Raw genomic sequence first — 14,999 nt, 5'->3', positions numbered from 1 at the left:
GTAGGTTTGGGGTATTGTGACACCTTGGCAGAGCAATCAGTGAGAGAGCATCAAAAAGTTGGGAAATTATGAACTTTTTGCAAATGAAAAAAGATAGCGGGAAAAGCTGGAAAAGCGGGAAAAACCGGCCAATTTTGGGGGAAATCAACCAATAGTACTTGAAATTAGAGAGGCCCTTAAAGGACAAGGAGGACATTTATTTTCTGAAATAGTTTCCCTCGCAATAGCTTCATCCATCCCTTACGAAAAAAACTAACCATGATTTTACTTCAGTAACCATAGTTGAACTATGGTATTCGTTGTAAAATTATTTTACTTTATACAACAGTTTGTTCCGGTCCTCGAATCTGATTAGACGAGAGACGTTCCATCAGCACTCGGACGCTTTGCTTGTGTTCCTGCCGTTCTAAACTAAAGTGTAAGAGTAGTGCAGATGTGTTAAGAGCTACTGTATAAGTGTCTCTTACATGTATTTTTGATTTTATTTTCTGACATTACATGTGTTAGCCAGCAGGTGGTGGCAAAAGATAATTTTTGTGTGTAATATGAGCCAGTTAGGTGATGTGAAGTGAATCCGTTAGTCATTGTTTACATACAACAGCTCTTAATGATCGCTTGTATTACTAAAGCTAGGAAATAGCTTTAAACGGCTTTAAATGAACAACTTCAGCATTACAGCTCATCACAGCTGAGAGACACAACAGACTGATTAATTACAGAACTCATTACTAGATCTTACTGGAGTTTCCACATTGGAGAACACTTACTGTTCAAAATGGAGGAGGACGTTGCGGTTTCTATAGTGAAAGATTATTTCACCGGCTACTGCGAAATAGGGAGAAATACCCCCGCTTGGATGCTATTTTTCCACTGAGAAAGCTGATCTCCAGAAAGCTGACAGCATCTCTGCTTGGGAGTGGCAACAAGTGATCGCACACACACTCTCACACACATACTGGGATTACCTATAACACTCGACCTACGGCTGATTCACAGCAGTGCTGATATAGGGCCATATCGCACTCTTGCCCGTGTGATATTGCTTAAACAATTACCATATTTGAACCATTATTTTCATGGTAAAAATGTAGTAATAATACAGGAAAACTAAAATTTTGGTTATAAAAAGAATCTAACATTCTGCAAAAAAAAAGCACGGCATAGTACTATAATAAGATCACAGATAATTTGTTGTACATTTCTAAAAATACAAAAAAACACAGTTAACCTCCTGAGACTCTGCATCCACATGTGTAAACATTACGTATTGGCTTCGCTACAGGCTATGCATAATGCCATTTCATTTAAACTGACTGACCTCAGTTCAGGAAACTGTGCTGTCATTAAAGGGTTAAACTCACCAGTCATGTGACAAAACAACATAGTGCTGATCACAGCGGAGTTTGTCTTTGGGATAATCTGCAACAAAACTACATCTGGTAAGAAAACGCATTATGTTTTTACATTAAAACCTGTTTGAGTCAAAAGATTATAGTCTCTACTTTCATCCGATATGCCATTTTTAAAATGTAATCGATATATTGTGAAACGGCACTCTGTTAAACACAATGACCACGTATGTGGACTATAGGCTAATTTTCATTGAGAATCAATGGATGCATCCAAAAGCTGGAACATGGAGTTAGGATGAAAATAAGGTGCATTTCTAACTGTTCTGAGAACAGTGCAGACAGACAGCACACAGGAGGTTAAGTCATTCACTAAATAGGGAGCAAGGGAGCATTCTATGCAGTATGCAGTTAAGTGAGTTCACTCCTAAATTTCAACCAAAAGTTCAGTTTCAGGCTGCAGATGATGTTTGGATCACTTGACATGTTTGACACACATGGGACGATGATAATCAGTAAATAGATTCACATTTATAATGTATCCTTTTATTTTAACATGGTTGGCATTAGACCGCTATATCTTGGTCTAACACTCATCATCTATTTATTGAAAGCAAATCATAGCTCATACTAAAGACAACGACAAGCTGCTCGTTTTATGGACACACCCCCAAAGTGGCGAATTGTGTGTCAATTTTGTTCTTTGCTAGTGGACACGTGCGCTTCGATCACGGATGAACGACTCAAGAAGCCTTTAAGGTTGGTATTCCACTTTGTTTTATTCGTATAGAAGTTTGCAACTTTTATTTCAGTTATTTCAGATGGTTGCCAATGTGAAAAATATAAACCATGGAATTTTATTTCTGAAAAAAAAAAATTAAAATAATTTCACATTCATGGATTGGCGTTAATGCAAAAGCCATCGATGCGGTAATAAATCCAAAACCTCTGGAATTTCAAGACTGGTGTCACCACTTAAGAATGCTGACAGTAAGTGAATATTCACCCAAAATATGATAATTCAGTCATTACTCACATTGTTGTTCCAGACCTGTATGCTGTAACACAAAGGACATTTTTAAATGAATCAGCAGCTTGTTTTCCTTTAGACAGTTCATGGTGACCACGTTTGTCAAGCCCCAACAAGGACGAAAAAAACCCTAAAAGCAATCCATACCACTTGTGTACTGTATTGCAAGTCTTCCTTAAGCTAAAACAATCGCAATGTGTGAGGATCAGGCTAAAGTTTCAGTCGCTAATCACACAAAGCTTTTATATAAGCGCACGAGCCGTGTAAGGACTACTTTGTCTATGTCGTGATCACTATGAGCAGCTGTACAGAAAACAGCAGCGTGAAGATTCTTCAAAATGGTCCTTTTGTGTTCCACAGAAAAAATGTTATGGCGAACCATTTTGGAACCACATTAGGGTGAGTAAATAAGTGCTAATTTAATGTCCAAGTATTCCATTCAGATCCATTGCCTGAGGGAATTGACAGAATGACCTCCAAAAAGTAAATAAAACGTAAAGAGGAATCAAAAATGATTTTGATTGTGATTTGTGCGTCATTTCTCAAATAAGAGGTTTAAAGATGCATGTATGAGAGTGAACGTGTTTTTTTGGTATTTGTTTGTGGAAGGTGGGGGGTTGTTTTCAGTGAAAGGCAGCGAACACTGATCAACACTGATTATCCGGTGGCATATCAATTTCAGGATTGAACATAAAATAATAATCAAAAATAAACTTGATAATAAATAAAAGAATTGCGGGGCCCAACCGCAGCATTCCAAAACAATAGCTCTCTCCACACAGCGTCACTTAAATTCATCTTTTCATCGATTGCTAGACGTAAAATGAGGAAGAAAAAAACAAAACATACAAACCCAGAATATCTACAACTGGGGAAAACAAAGGTGACTTATAATTGGTGACTAATTTAGTGAGCCACTATTTAAGAGTTCTATACAATTTCTCATCTTAAATGCTATATGTCTCATTCTTGCATCATTCTACTATATTATCTCATTTGCCTCGAATTTATGTTACAAAAAAAGGATTAGTGAGATACCAGCAGATACGGCAGATCAGCAAGTCAACAGTGCCCTCTAGTAGTCCATGCTAACATCACTTCCTGTCACTATAAAGCCAATGGTAGAAGATAATGGGTTCTTCTATTCAAGCACATCCAAGGCCTGTGTCTGGGGTCTGATGGTCTGTACTTCATCTGGATATCAGGTGCATAAAACCACCCCAAGAGTTTTAACACTGTGTGGCATCCAGAATCGACCCCAAAAATGGACTGCTAACCTCTAAAACAGAAGAAAAAGTCAAGGTAAAAGCACATTTCTACTCCCCTTCTCAAGGAAAGACACAAAGTACTTATTGTTATGAGTTGAAAATTGCAGATCTAGCGGTCCCGTCCCATAAGCACCTTTCCCAAGAACATCGATGAAAATCTAATGTTTGCGAGATGATGAAGGAAATCCTACTCAAATGAGGCTCTTGATAACAAACAGCAGAAGAGCACCGTCCGCTGGCCGTTTGAGAAAAAGAAGCATTTAATGCCGTCACAAATCGCACTCTGCCTTCGCAAAAATACGTTTAGCAGTCCCCATATGCCAACTGAAAGTGCTAAGCATCCTCTCCGGATGACTTTCTGCCTGTTCCACTCCGTTCCATATATACACAATTCCCTTTCGGGTGGGAAAATACAATTAAGCAACTACGCCCCATTAAAACAGTCTCTGGACCTTCTTCAACGCGTCCCGCAGGTCCTCCAGCAGTTATACGTGTGCAGGCACTTTGACCTGATTCTGGGTTTAGTTGGAGCTGGCTGTGATGGGTTTATCCAGCTCTATGTCCAGAGCCGACACTGGGGCCTGAAGGCTGCCGAAACACGAGTTACACACCCGAGTGGGCTCGAACAACTGCTGGCTTGGCACCGGGATCGTCTGATCGCAACAGCTGGCACAGAACACATTCCCACAATTCCTGCAGGGGGCAGCAGAAGTGAGAGAGAGAGAAAGATACATAAGAATAGTGCCATTACACATACAAATGTAAACTAGGGCTGCTGAAGCTATGGAGCTAACTTCTGAGATTAAAGGAATAGTTCAGACTAAAAGTGGGAGCTTTTATGGTGGTGGTGGGGGGGTTCTGAGCTTGATAGTCCCCTCGCTATGCTTCCATTCAGTGCGGACATTCTTATAAATGTCTCCTTTTGAGTTTCTCCACAGAAGAGTGAATATCATATTGGATTGAAATGACATAAAAGGTGAGTAAATGATGACATAATCTTCATTTGTGGGTGAACTATCCCTTTAAATGTTAATAAATGTCTGATAAAACATCTTTTCATTAAATCTTTTGTTTTTTTTCTTTACTTAAGAGGACCTGCATTTACTACTGAATGTACTATATTTTTAAATGAAAAAATAGTATATATATATATATATATATATATATATATATATATATATATATATATATATATATATATATATATATATAAAAATAAAAAAACCTTTCTGTGTGACTTTTGCAGGCTCTGACATTTAATAAGCATTTTTTTTCCCAGCCAAAATCTGTTGTTTTGATACAGTTCAGAGTGTCAGCTATTGTAGTTTTTTTTCTTCTTCTATTTAATGATCATTTAATTGCTTTAAACAAACGTTGCAATTCTGCTATACTGTATCTCTGAGAGTTAAATACATTTTACAAATATATATATTTAAAAAGAAAAAACAATGTTAAAGTGTTATCGGCCGGAGGGGCATCTTCTTCAAGTCTGGACTAAACTGAGCCCAGACACATGTAGATACACTGTAGATTAACCTCTGATTAATCACAAATCAGTGACAGCAGGTGTGTCAAATCACCAGATAACGCTTCACACACTGTGTTTGTTATACACACTCACACACAAAACATGCAGCCTTTTATAAATGACCACAATCATCAATCACACAAATGCACATGCACAACTGCAAGGATAACACATAAACAGCCTTTCAAGATCAAGCAAATCTATTTTTAATGACTACTAAATTACTAAGAAAGCTTGACTGACATTACACTGTAAGTGGGCATCAGGAGGGAAAACATGAAATAAAATGCTTTTCAAGTATAAAATATGGCCCCTTGAAGTCCTAATAATTAACAGACTCTATTGGTGTACCCTATGAAGAAAAGTCACATCAATAAAATTTTTTGTTTTGTTTATTTTTGTGTCAAATTGTGTCAAGAAAATGCACCTCTGTTCCCCTAAAGACACGATCTCTGGAACCTGTGAAAATATTATGGTAGGCTGCATAATTCATCTAAAATATAATTGAGATTATCGAGACTTGGGATGCAAAACATCTTGGCTGTAAATTTGAACGGAAACACTCACTTTCAAATACGGTAACAGAAACACTCCCATTGTTTAATGGTGCACATTAGAGTCCACATAGTCAGAAGTGAAGTGATCGCTCTCTTGGTAATTAGCGCATTAATGAAGAGCATTCAGTCTCAAATAATGTGTTATTGTGTGTATAATAGCCACAACTGTCAAGCTCCACTAGAACATTAAAGAAGCTTCTTGACATTTCTTGAAGTCATACAATAGTTTTGTGAATGCCAAGTATGTGTTTAATATAGAATCCTTTATTTTGGTCACACATTATACACACAGTTTTTTGCATATACAGTTAAATTTTATTAGTTTTCACATATCCCAGGTAAGCTGGGGTCAGAGTGCAGGGTCAGCCATGATACGGTGCCCCTGGAGCAGATAGGGTTAAGGGCCTTGCTCAAGGGCCCAAAGGTGGCATCTTGGTGGTGCCGGGGCTTGAACCCCCGACCTTCTGGTCAGTAACCCTGAGCCTCAACCACTGAGCCACCACTAAATATATTGTCTGCATGTTGAGCGTGCTTCATTGAATGAGCGCTGCTCTTATGTTGACACTCTCATAGAATCACGCACATGTACGGCTTGTGAAGAGCCACTCCACATACAATTGGATATTTACATTTAGCTGCTGCATTATCCATTAGAGCATTTAACAATAAAGGTTTTCTTAATAGGCTACACATTTTTCAAGTAATTCTCAGTCTACTTAGTTACAAGAAAAGTGGTTTCGGTGTACCCCTAACAATAACATTTAGAATTTGTAATGTTTTTTACAAAGTCCAATTTAAAAGAATAATTTTCAGTTTTGGTTTCGGACGATAATTGTTTTTATTTTGGTGCATAACGAGATTACAATTATGACTGCCAAATGTCAATGACAGAGTTCCTATTTTATATACTCCAGTCTTGTCTAAATGTACCATTTACCATGGGTTTTTTGGGCAACTGAGCTTTGTGACCAATCAGGCCCAAATCTGTTGTGCACATGAATGCAATGACGAATCTGAGTGTTTAGATTAGTCAAGGCCCAGACAGAAGATCTTTTCGCAGAATGGATGTTACATTTTGTTCTACAGTACTACAGTCGCAATAGCGGCTGAACGTGATAATCAAATTAGCAAAAATATTGAAACAACAAACAGAGAATGTGTGGAAATTTGTGAATTATGCGTGTCCCAATGCGGCTCCATATGGCTACCAGTAAAAGTCCTAAAGAGTGAGTTTAGCGCAGTCTGATACATGTTTAATGTCTCACATAAACACAGTTCTCAACTTGCTTTGGACGTGTAGCCTAAATAAAGAATATGAAAAATTTTTTTATCGAAATTGATAACCAAGATTACAATATCAAGGGAAGTAATCAACAATTATGATTTTTGTTATAACCCTGCAGCCCTACATTATGGTACAGTTCCTCCTCGTTCATCCAACCCCCAAAAATAACAGAGTTCGTTCCAACCCCTATAATGACATGTATGAGGACAGGAGAATTATGAGTAATCTGAAGCAATGCAAGCGATGGTTAATGGGCCAAGAAAACCCCATGACAGGGAAAGAGAGGGCAATTCTCACCAAACCTCTTCCATACGCTCCTTGCCTCTGTGTAGAGGATGAAGAAAATGAAGACTTTAGCTCTGTGCTAACAAAACCTTGCGAGCTGCCTATCTAGACAGCATTTTCTTTCTCGAGTCCTCGTGGTCGTGTAGCGATTTGCCTCAATCTGGGTGGCGGAGAACGAATCCCAGCTGCCTCCGTGTCTGAGACCGTCAAGAATCACGCACATGTACGGACCACTGCGCATCTCATCACATGACTCGTTGAGCGTGTTGCCACGGAGACATAGCGTGTGCGGAGGCTTAACGCCAACCACCGCGGCATCCACGCTCAACTCACCATGCGCCACACAAGAACAAACCACATTATAGCGACCACGAGGAGGTTATCCCATGTGACTCTACCCTCGCTAACAACCAGGCCAATTTGGTTGCTTAGGAGACCTGGCTTGAGTCACTCAGCACGCCCTGGGATTTGAACTAGCGAACTCCAGGGGTGGTAGCCAGCGTCTTTTACCACTGAGCTACCCAGGCCCCCTATCTAGACAGCCTTCTAAGACAACTTATTTCAGCCAAATTGGACCGAAAATGTTCTTGTGTTAAATAAAAATGCTTGTTGTGCGAGACGCTAAAAAACTAGATGCATTGCAATGGTCAAAGATGGCCGTCTAGCTCATGCTTACATAAGAGAAACACAAAAAGGCAAAAATGTATTCAGTGTGAATGGCACCTTGTCACGTATGTGGATTGTCCCAAAATCAGTGACATGTAAGGTTTAATTTCAGTTAGGATGCGGCCTTAGAAGGTACAGTAACTGCTTATTTAGACAGTAAATAAAGAGAGGCAGCTGCTTAAAGAATCACATCACTGTAATGCTGAAATTATACCTGATATTTGCCATTTGAAAAAGAAACCTAACATTAACATTAGCGTATGAAATATGGTCGGCTGTGTCCACATCGGTGGCTTGTGTACGACATGTTGATTCTAGAGTGTTTAGCTGTTTACTCCGATGCCAGTTGGGTAGTTTGCTTAAACTGATGTATTTACAAATGCTGCAGCAATGAGCACAAACTCGCCAAACATTTCTGTTTACTGACTGGCGGAGGAATTTTGGACACAAACATAAGGTTTTTCAAAGACGTCAAGGAAATGAGTCAACACCAACGCATCTGTCCCTCAAGTAGATACAAGCTGGGAGACAGAGAAAGAGTAACAGAGAGACAAGTGTGTATTATGGTGTTTTCTGTGATGTTATTTTTTTACCTGCAGTGGTGCTTTCTAGTGGCCAGCCAGAACCCTCTTTCACAGCCGTAGCACTGGGCAGCCAGGTGGTCCGGGTACCACCGAGTCACCTGCGAAAAATACTAAATTTAGCACTCAATAAAAGATCCAAATGCCTAATAGAAAACAAAGACAACATGCAAAATCATTTGCAACTGATTTATATTACATAATGTGATGTATTTTGGAGTGAAATTAGTGGGAATTAACATAGGGGTACTTTTGGGATGTGACTGCTCACCACCTCATTACTAATCATGTTATTTTAGGTAAATATTATAAAGATAAGTCATTTCAGAGGTGGAGAAAGTCATAAGCCATTTTTACTAGGGCTGGGAAATTTAACGTGTTCATTTCTGTGATTAATAGTTGACGGTTTAATGCATTAAAAAATTCACGCAGTGTCCATTTTTTCACTTCCTGAAACTTCCCTAATGTTTTTCTCCAATTCCTGTGGCTAAAATTGGTCCTAGCACAATAACTGATTGTGTGGAGCAGTGCACACTCATTGATTACGTGCAGCGCATGTCCCAGGAATAATAAACACAGGAGTGGATTTATTGTAATGAGAATGGAGACTTCACCCGCAAGTGGTGAAACAGGCGTGGGAGAGATACAGGCAAGCTGCCTTATCTCTTTGCATCACCCAAAAACGCTCACTCACTGTCAGACAAGGGTCATTTGAAGTAGAAAGGGTACATTTTGAGTTTGTCATATATTATCCTCTATAAACAAATGATCAACAACTCCAAGTCTTTATCACAATGGACCCTTTTCAGACTTCCTGTTTTGAATTAGGGCTGGGTATTGATACAGATTTTCTGATTCAATTCAGATTCACGAGCTCTCGATTTGATTCTGATTTCATTCTGTTTCATGGTACATTTCAGTTAAAATGTCAATTTTGCTGACATACAAAATAAATTATTTAGGCGAATGCTGCTCATTATACAGGGAACCTTCAAAATAGGTATATTAAAAAAAATACACATTTTTCAAATTGTATTTTATAAGTAGTTTTTCATAATTTTGGTCACATTTCAGCTTTTAAACTTTTTTACAAATCCATTAATAAATGTCATAAAATCGCTATTATTAACATGCTATGTGTGGTTAGAATTAAATGTTTATTTGTTGTTGTTTTTGGTCAACAAGTGACTGTAAAAGGACAGAAAGGGTATTAAAAGAGACATTATTCAATGACAAATTGATTGCATTGATCTACATGGAACAAGTCAAACCAAAACCTTTCTCCTTAACGCATAGTGAAAGGATCTCAGTTCTGAACTTCTTCACCACTATCCACAATATTCCTGAATCTCATGATGCCATGCAGGGCGATGTGTGCGAAACTTCGGGTTAAGCATAACCAGTTATGATATTACATACTAACAAAGCATTAAAAATGACAGACACTTGGGACCAAATAAAAACAGAATTACAGCAATATTGTTCTTCCACCAATCTGTTATTGATGGGTGGGAGGATGATGGCCAAATAGCACACAAGAAGCATTTAAATTACTAAGCCAATAAGCGCTTTCACAGCTGTAAAGATGGACATGTTTTGAAGACTGTAAATAATTATGTTTATTGTAAAGAAGATATTACACAGGATAAGCGGTTGACGATGGATGGATGGATGGATGGATGGATGGATGGATGGATGGATGGATGGATGGTAAAGAAGATATTGACTCCAGCCAGAACCTGAAGAGTCCGTATTACCAAGATTGTGTACTCACTACAGAGACAGCAGGATGCTCATGCATTGCAGGGTTCAAGAGATGATACGATCATGCTGCTATTATTGGTTGGATAAAATACATTGATTTTATGAGATGATTTGAAGTAGGCTAATTCTGGTGTTAAAATTGTCAGGTTTACATGCATACATCTACGTATAGTAATGCTAGCCTAAACCTACTTTAAATGTTTTGGTGTTGGCAGAACGACGGATCCTGTTTATAGACAGATTGAATTTATTGTCCTTGTGTAGGAAATCAGGATAAATTAGCAGCCTAACTGTGTCATAACAGTCAGTGAAAAGTGTTCATTGAAATATTAGTGAACACAAGTAAATGACTTGTTTACGGTCAATCTAGTTTTAGAAATGAAATGATTCCAGTTCTTCAGGTGTGTTGAGGTGTACCTCAGTGTCCTGTTTGTCCACCTGCTCCCAGCTGGCCTCCGAGAAGAGTTCAGTACTGCAGCGTGACAGACAGTTCGGTTCCAGGTTAAAGTCAGAATCTGTGATTGAGGTCTGACAGAGAGAGGAAAAACTCTGAGGCATGGCTCTAAAACAGTACTTTAATGCCGATAAAATCATTGTTTTTAACATAATTATTTTTATAAGATATAATAAACACATCTTTTGACAATTGAAAATCATTATACGATGAAAAGGCTTTTTTGTATAAAGAAAATAAGGTATTACAGTATCTAAAACTGAGAGCATGAAATTCTACAGTTTGCCATGATCCTGAGAAGTACATTGAATATGGTATGCTAACATGCTAAGAGCACAGAACAAATACAGAGAAAGAAATGTTTATTTTGACTATTTGTAGTTTTATTTTTATAATAGGAGCTGTAATATATCATTTGAAAGACATTAATTGAGGTATGAGCTAGATACATACTACATGCCTACATAGAGCAAGAAGCTATATTTTAGAAATTTTGATCAGGCTTTGAATAAAATACACAAACCGAATCTTTAGCCACAATTCCAATATCGGCCAAATGAGGGCTTTGCATTCCCAGGGTCACTTCCAGGGCTTCATCATGCCGCCCGCCTAAGGGCGTTCTCGGGGCCAACGGCCAATGGCCACCGATTACCCTTGGGCCAAAGAAGGCCAACTGGGGAGTGAGGTGGGGTCAATGTCAAAGGCGAAGTTTCGCCAACCTTGCCAGATTGTGTATCCAGCGTGACGGTACTGGTTCAGGAAAATTTTGTGGGTACAGTCAAATCTGTTCAAATGCACACGCCTACATATCATATGCCTACAGAAATAACTTTCCATGGTTCATGAATATGAACGGTTGGCTGGGACATTGTGCCGCTGTGACTGGAGAGACCACTCAGGACAACATGGCAGTTACAGTCGGTGATTTGTCAATGCCAACGTATTTTGCTAGCTAGCTAATGTTTACATATGATATAAACTCGATATTCTACATTACTAGAAGACATGATGCCTCAGCTTGAGCTTTCCTCTTGCTTATGAAACAGGCGGTGTGAGGGGTGTTGGCACCAGGGCAGCGTGTTAAGGGTGGGTTTTAGGGAAACGCTGCAGGGCTATTGGCCCGATGGTGGGAACGAAGATCGATTCTGGTAACGTGGCTGGAGGTCCGATGCTATTGGCCCCGGCTGGCCAGTTGATAGCCCTGGCTAACACTGGCCCAATAGTGGAAAAGCGGATATTTAGGGGTCAAACGGTATTAAGGTCAAAGAGGTTACTTAAAATACAACAGATTTAAACTCAGACCAAATTTTTGCAAACACTTTATTTATGTATGATGCATTGTTTTAAGCAGAAGTGCTCAATCCTGGTCCTTGAGATCTACCTTACTGCAAAGTTACTTACAACTCTAATCAAACATTCAAGATCTTCTTCCATTGTACAAGGGGTTAAGGGAAATATTAGCACAAAAACAAAACTCTGCAGGCAGGTAAATTTTTGGGATCAGAATTGTGCACCCCTGTTCTGTCAGTTCCAGTGTAACGACAGCACATGCTACTGCTCACCTCTTCATCTCCGATGTCTCCGTTGAGTCGCAGCATCCCAGTGGCCTGTTGGCTCTCCAGGCGACTCCAGAGCTCCTGTACCTGCCTCTTTAAAGCTTCCACCTCCAGCTGGTGACCTGCCTCGATTTGCCTCAGACGCTGTTGCACCGGCGTCAGTGTGAAGGGTCAACCCATCATCGTCCAGGTGGCTCCGGGATGAGGGGGGCTCTGGAGGGCTGAAGCTCGGCCGGCCCAGAAAACCTAAGTGCAGGCAGCGATGGTGGGAGCAGTTGCCCCGTGCATGGAGATTCGGTGAGCCACAACTAGCCAGTGACACCTGTCGGCTAAGCGTGTCTCGTTCCCCATTTGTGCGTGCCCACTGCGGAGTTGTGGGCTCTGGTTCTGGGGACTCTCCATTACACAACAGGTGGAGGAGATCAGTAGAGTGTGGAAAGGCACTGAGAGACGGCCGTTTTGGGGTGTTGTTTAAAGTTCTGGGAGTGCCTTGAGGGTCAGCTTTAAGACCCTGTTTGAGGCACGATGATACAGCAAGGGTTTTAAGAGGTGGTGGAATAATCAAGGGTCCGAAACTCTTAAGTTGAACACCCAAGTCCTCTGTTAGCGTCTCTGTGGAACTCTCCAAGAGGGAAAGGCGTTTCTCGGCTTGTTCAAGAGACTCAGACCTTGTCTCTGGGGCAAGGATAGACGTCTGACCCTGCCCTGGTGGTTTCTCAACTCCATAACCATAACTGAGAGTTTGGAGGCCATTGGGAGTGAAATTAAGCATTTTATGGGAGGGGTTAGGTTCCTGTTGGGCACATTTCTCAAGGGCTTCCTCGTCTAGTTCCTCAGAGTCTTGGCTTCCAGAGGTACCCTGGCTGAGAGCAGAGGACTCTTCAGAACTACCATTCTCCGAAAAATGTCCATTGACCTCTCTGTCTCTGAGGTTTTCAGCTTTGATCTCATGGGCATTTACAGTAAGCGGCATCTCAATTTTACCACTAATGCCGTTGCTTTCAATCACTGCGGAATGTGCAGTTTTGTTACTTTCAAAATTTGGAGCAGAGGTATAATTATTGTGGTCTGGTTTAGCATCTCTGCGGATATCTGGTGTGGACTCTTCCTTCGTTGCTTCCTGGAGAATGTTTTCCATCTGGCCCATAGCCACACCCACTGTCAAGGATAGCTCCGCCTCGTCAACCCCCTCCATCATCGGCAAACTGACATGCCCAAACCCATCCCTTTCCTCTGTGCACCCATTGGGCAATGTTCCCATAAGCCCTGACCCCGTTTGCCCATTGACCCTCCCCTCTGGATCTGAAGATACAGCACCATCAGGCCCATTCCCGATGTTGAGTTCCAGAGACCTACGGGGGTCCTGCCATTTCTCATTTAAACTCGGGTCGCTGGAACGCCGATTCGAAGTTAATGGGTTTCCGACTTCACAAGCACTGGGTAGGTTATCGAATGATCGGGTCTTGGGACGCCTGTTTGGACAATACAAAAAGGTAAACAAGCTCAAGATATTTTGCATATAGGGGAAATTGTTTCTTCTCAGAAGAACTTTATTTGTAATGACTTAACTGCTTTGAAATGTGTTACAGTCAACATAAAACAGCATTCACAACCCATTTTACTTACATAAAGTGACAATCCCAAGAGAAAGACAATTCTTATTTTCATGTCATACCAGAATGGAGTCAGAGCTGAATGCAAGTTTGCAGTGGATTGTGGAGTACAACTCCCCTCCAGTAACACCGCCGACCCCCACTTTTGGGATGCTGAAGGTGAAGTTCGCCTACAAGAGCATCTTGACGTATTCCAGTAGTAAAGCCTTTATTCAAATCTATCCCAATTTGCTATTATTGCTGTTAACTTTAATACATGAAATTACTGCATTAAATCTTAGCAAGATTTTAGAAAGGCTGCATTACCTATAGGTGACGTAGGTGATGTCAACCGAAAAGGAAAGTTGTTTTAGAGGCGGAACAAGTTATTCGATTTTAATTAAAGATTTCAAAAGACATAATTATAATTTTTTTGAATAATTTACAACTGATGAATCATTCACAATAAGTCCACAAACGTGTAGTAAAGAGTAAATTGGGCAGATATGGATTTCATGTTGATTGTAAGACTTTTTCTTGAATAATCATGATTAAAAATCAGAATTGAAATCAAACATCCTTCATGGAAAACAGTATGGAAATATGTCACAGCTCATTTCAAAATGGCTCTTGTAAAAAGTATCCCTTTTTTATAAAAGCTGGAATTCCTCTATACACTATTACAGGGTTGCTGCAAAGTTTTTAAAATCAAATTTAAGACTTTTTAAGACCTTTTTCAAGACCTGAACAAAATGAATACACCGGGACTCTTATTTTGAAATGTATGTGCTTCACTGCTTCCAGCTGCTCACTTAAACATATAAGGAAAATAAAACATCCAACAATGATCTACAGTGTATTATAATATAAACTATTAAAAGTAAACATTGTCATATTTCATCAAAATTATATCATCATCATCAATAGTTGCTTATTAGTGATCGCTTGTCATAAATTGCCGATATGTCCTAATGATTGCAAACTGCTCTGCAAAAGCTGAAAACACTCACAAGGCGCTGCGTGCATGGAGAAAATACAACAGTTCCACACTTTCACTCTGAAGGATGCAGCGCATGCATTTATT

General features: G+C 39.8%; 1 protein-coding gene across 1 annotated transcript in view; it reads right to left on the bottom strand.

Moving 5' to 3' along the window:
* Positions 1-1,252: 1,252 nt before the first annotated feature.
* LOC127621321 (myotubularin-related protein 3-like) overlaps positions 1,253-14,999 on the bottom strand; it is a 50,697-nt gene continuing 36,950 nt past the window's right edge. Inside the window, 6 exon segments of the mRNA XM_052094876.1 lie at positions 1,253-4,340; positions 7,315-7,341; positions 8,562-8,650; positions 10,731-10,841; positions 12,330-12,476; positions 12,478-13,795. Of these exon segments, the coding sequence (XP_051950836.1) occupies positions 4,169-4,340; positions 7,315-7,341; positions 8,562-8,650; positions 10,731-10,841; positions 12,330-12,476; positions 12,478-13,795 (1,864 nt within the window). The 3' untranslated portion in view covers positions 1,253-4,168.

The sequence above is a fragment of the Xyrauchen texanus genome, chromosome 27 (assembly GCF_025860055.1).
Source record: "Xyrauchen texanus isolate HMW12.3.18 chromosome 27, RBS_HiC_50CHRs, whole genome shotgun sequence".
NCBI classification, from domain to species: domain Eukaryota; kingdom Metazoa; phylum Chordata; class Actinopteri; order Cypriniformes; family Catostomidae; genus Xyrauchen; species Xyrauchen texanus.
This window is presented reverse-complemented; position numbering and strand designations above follow the sequence as displayed.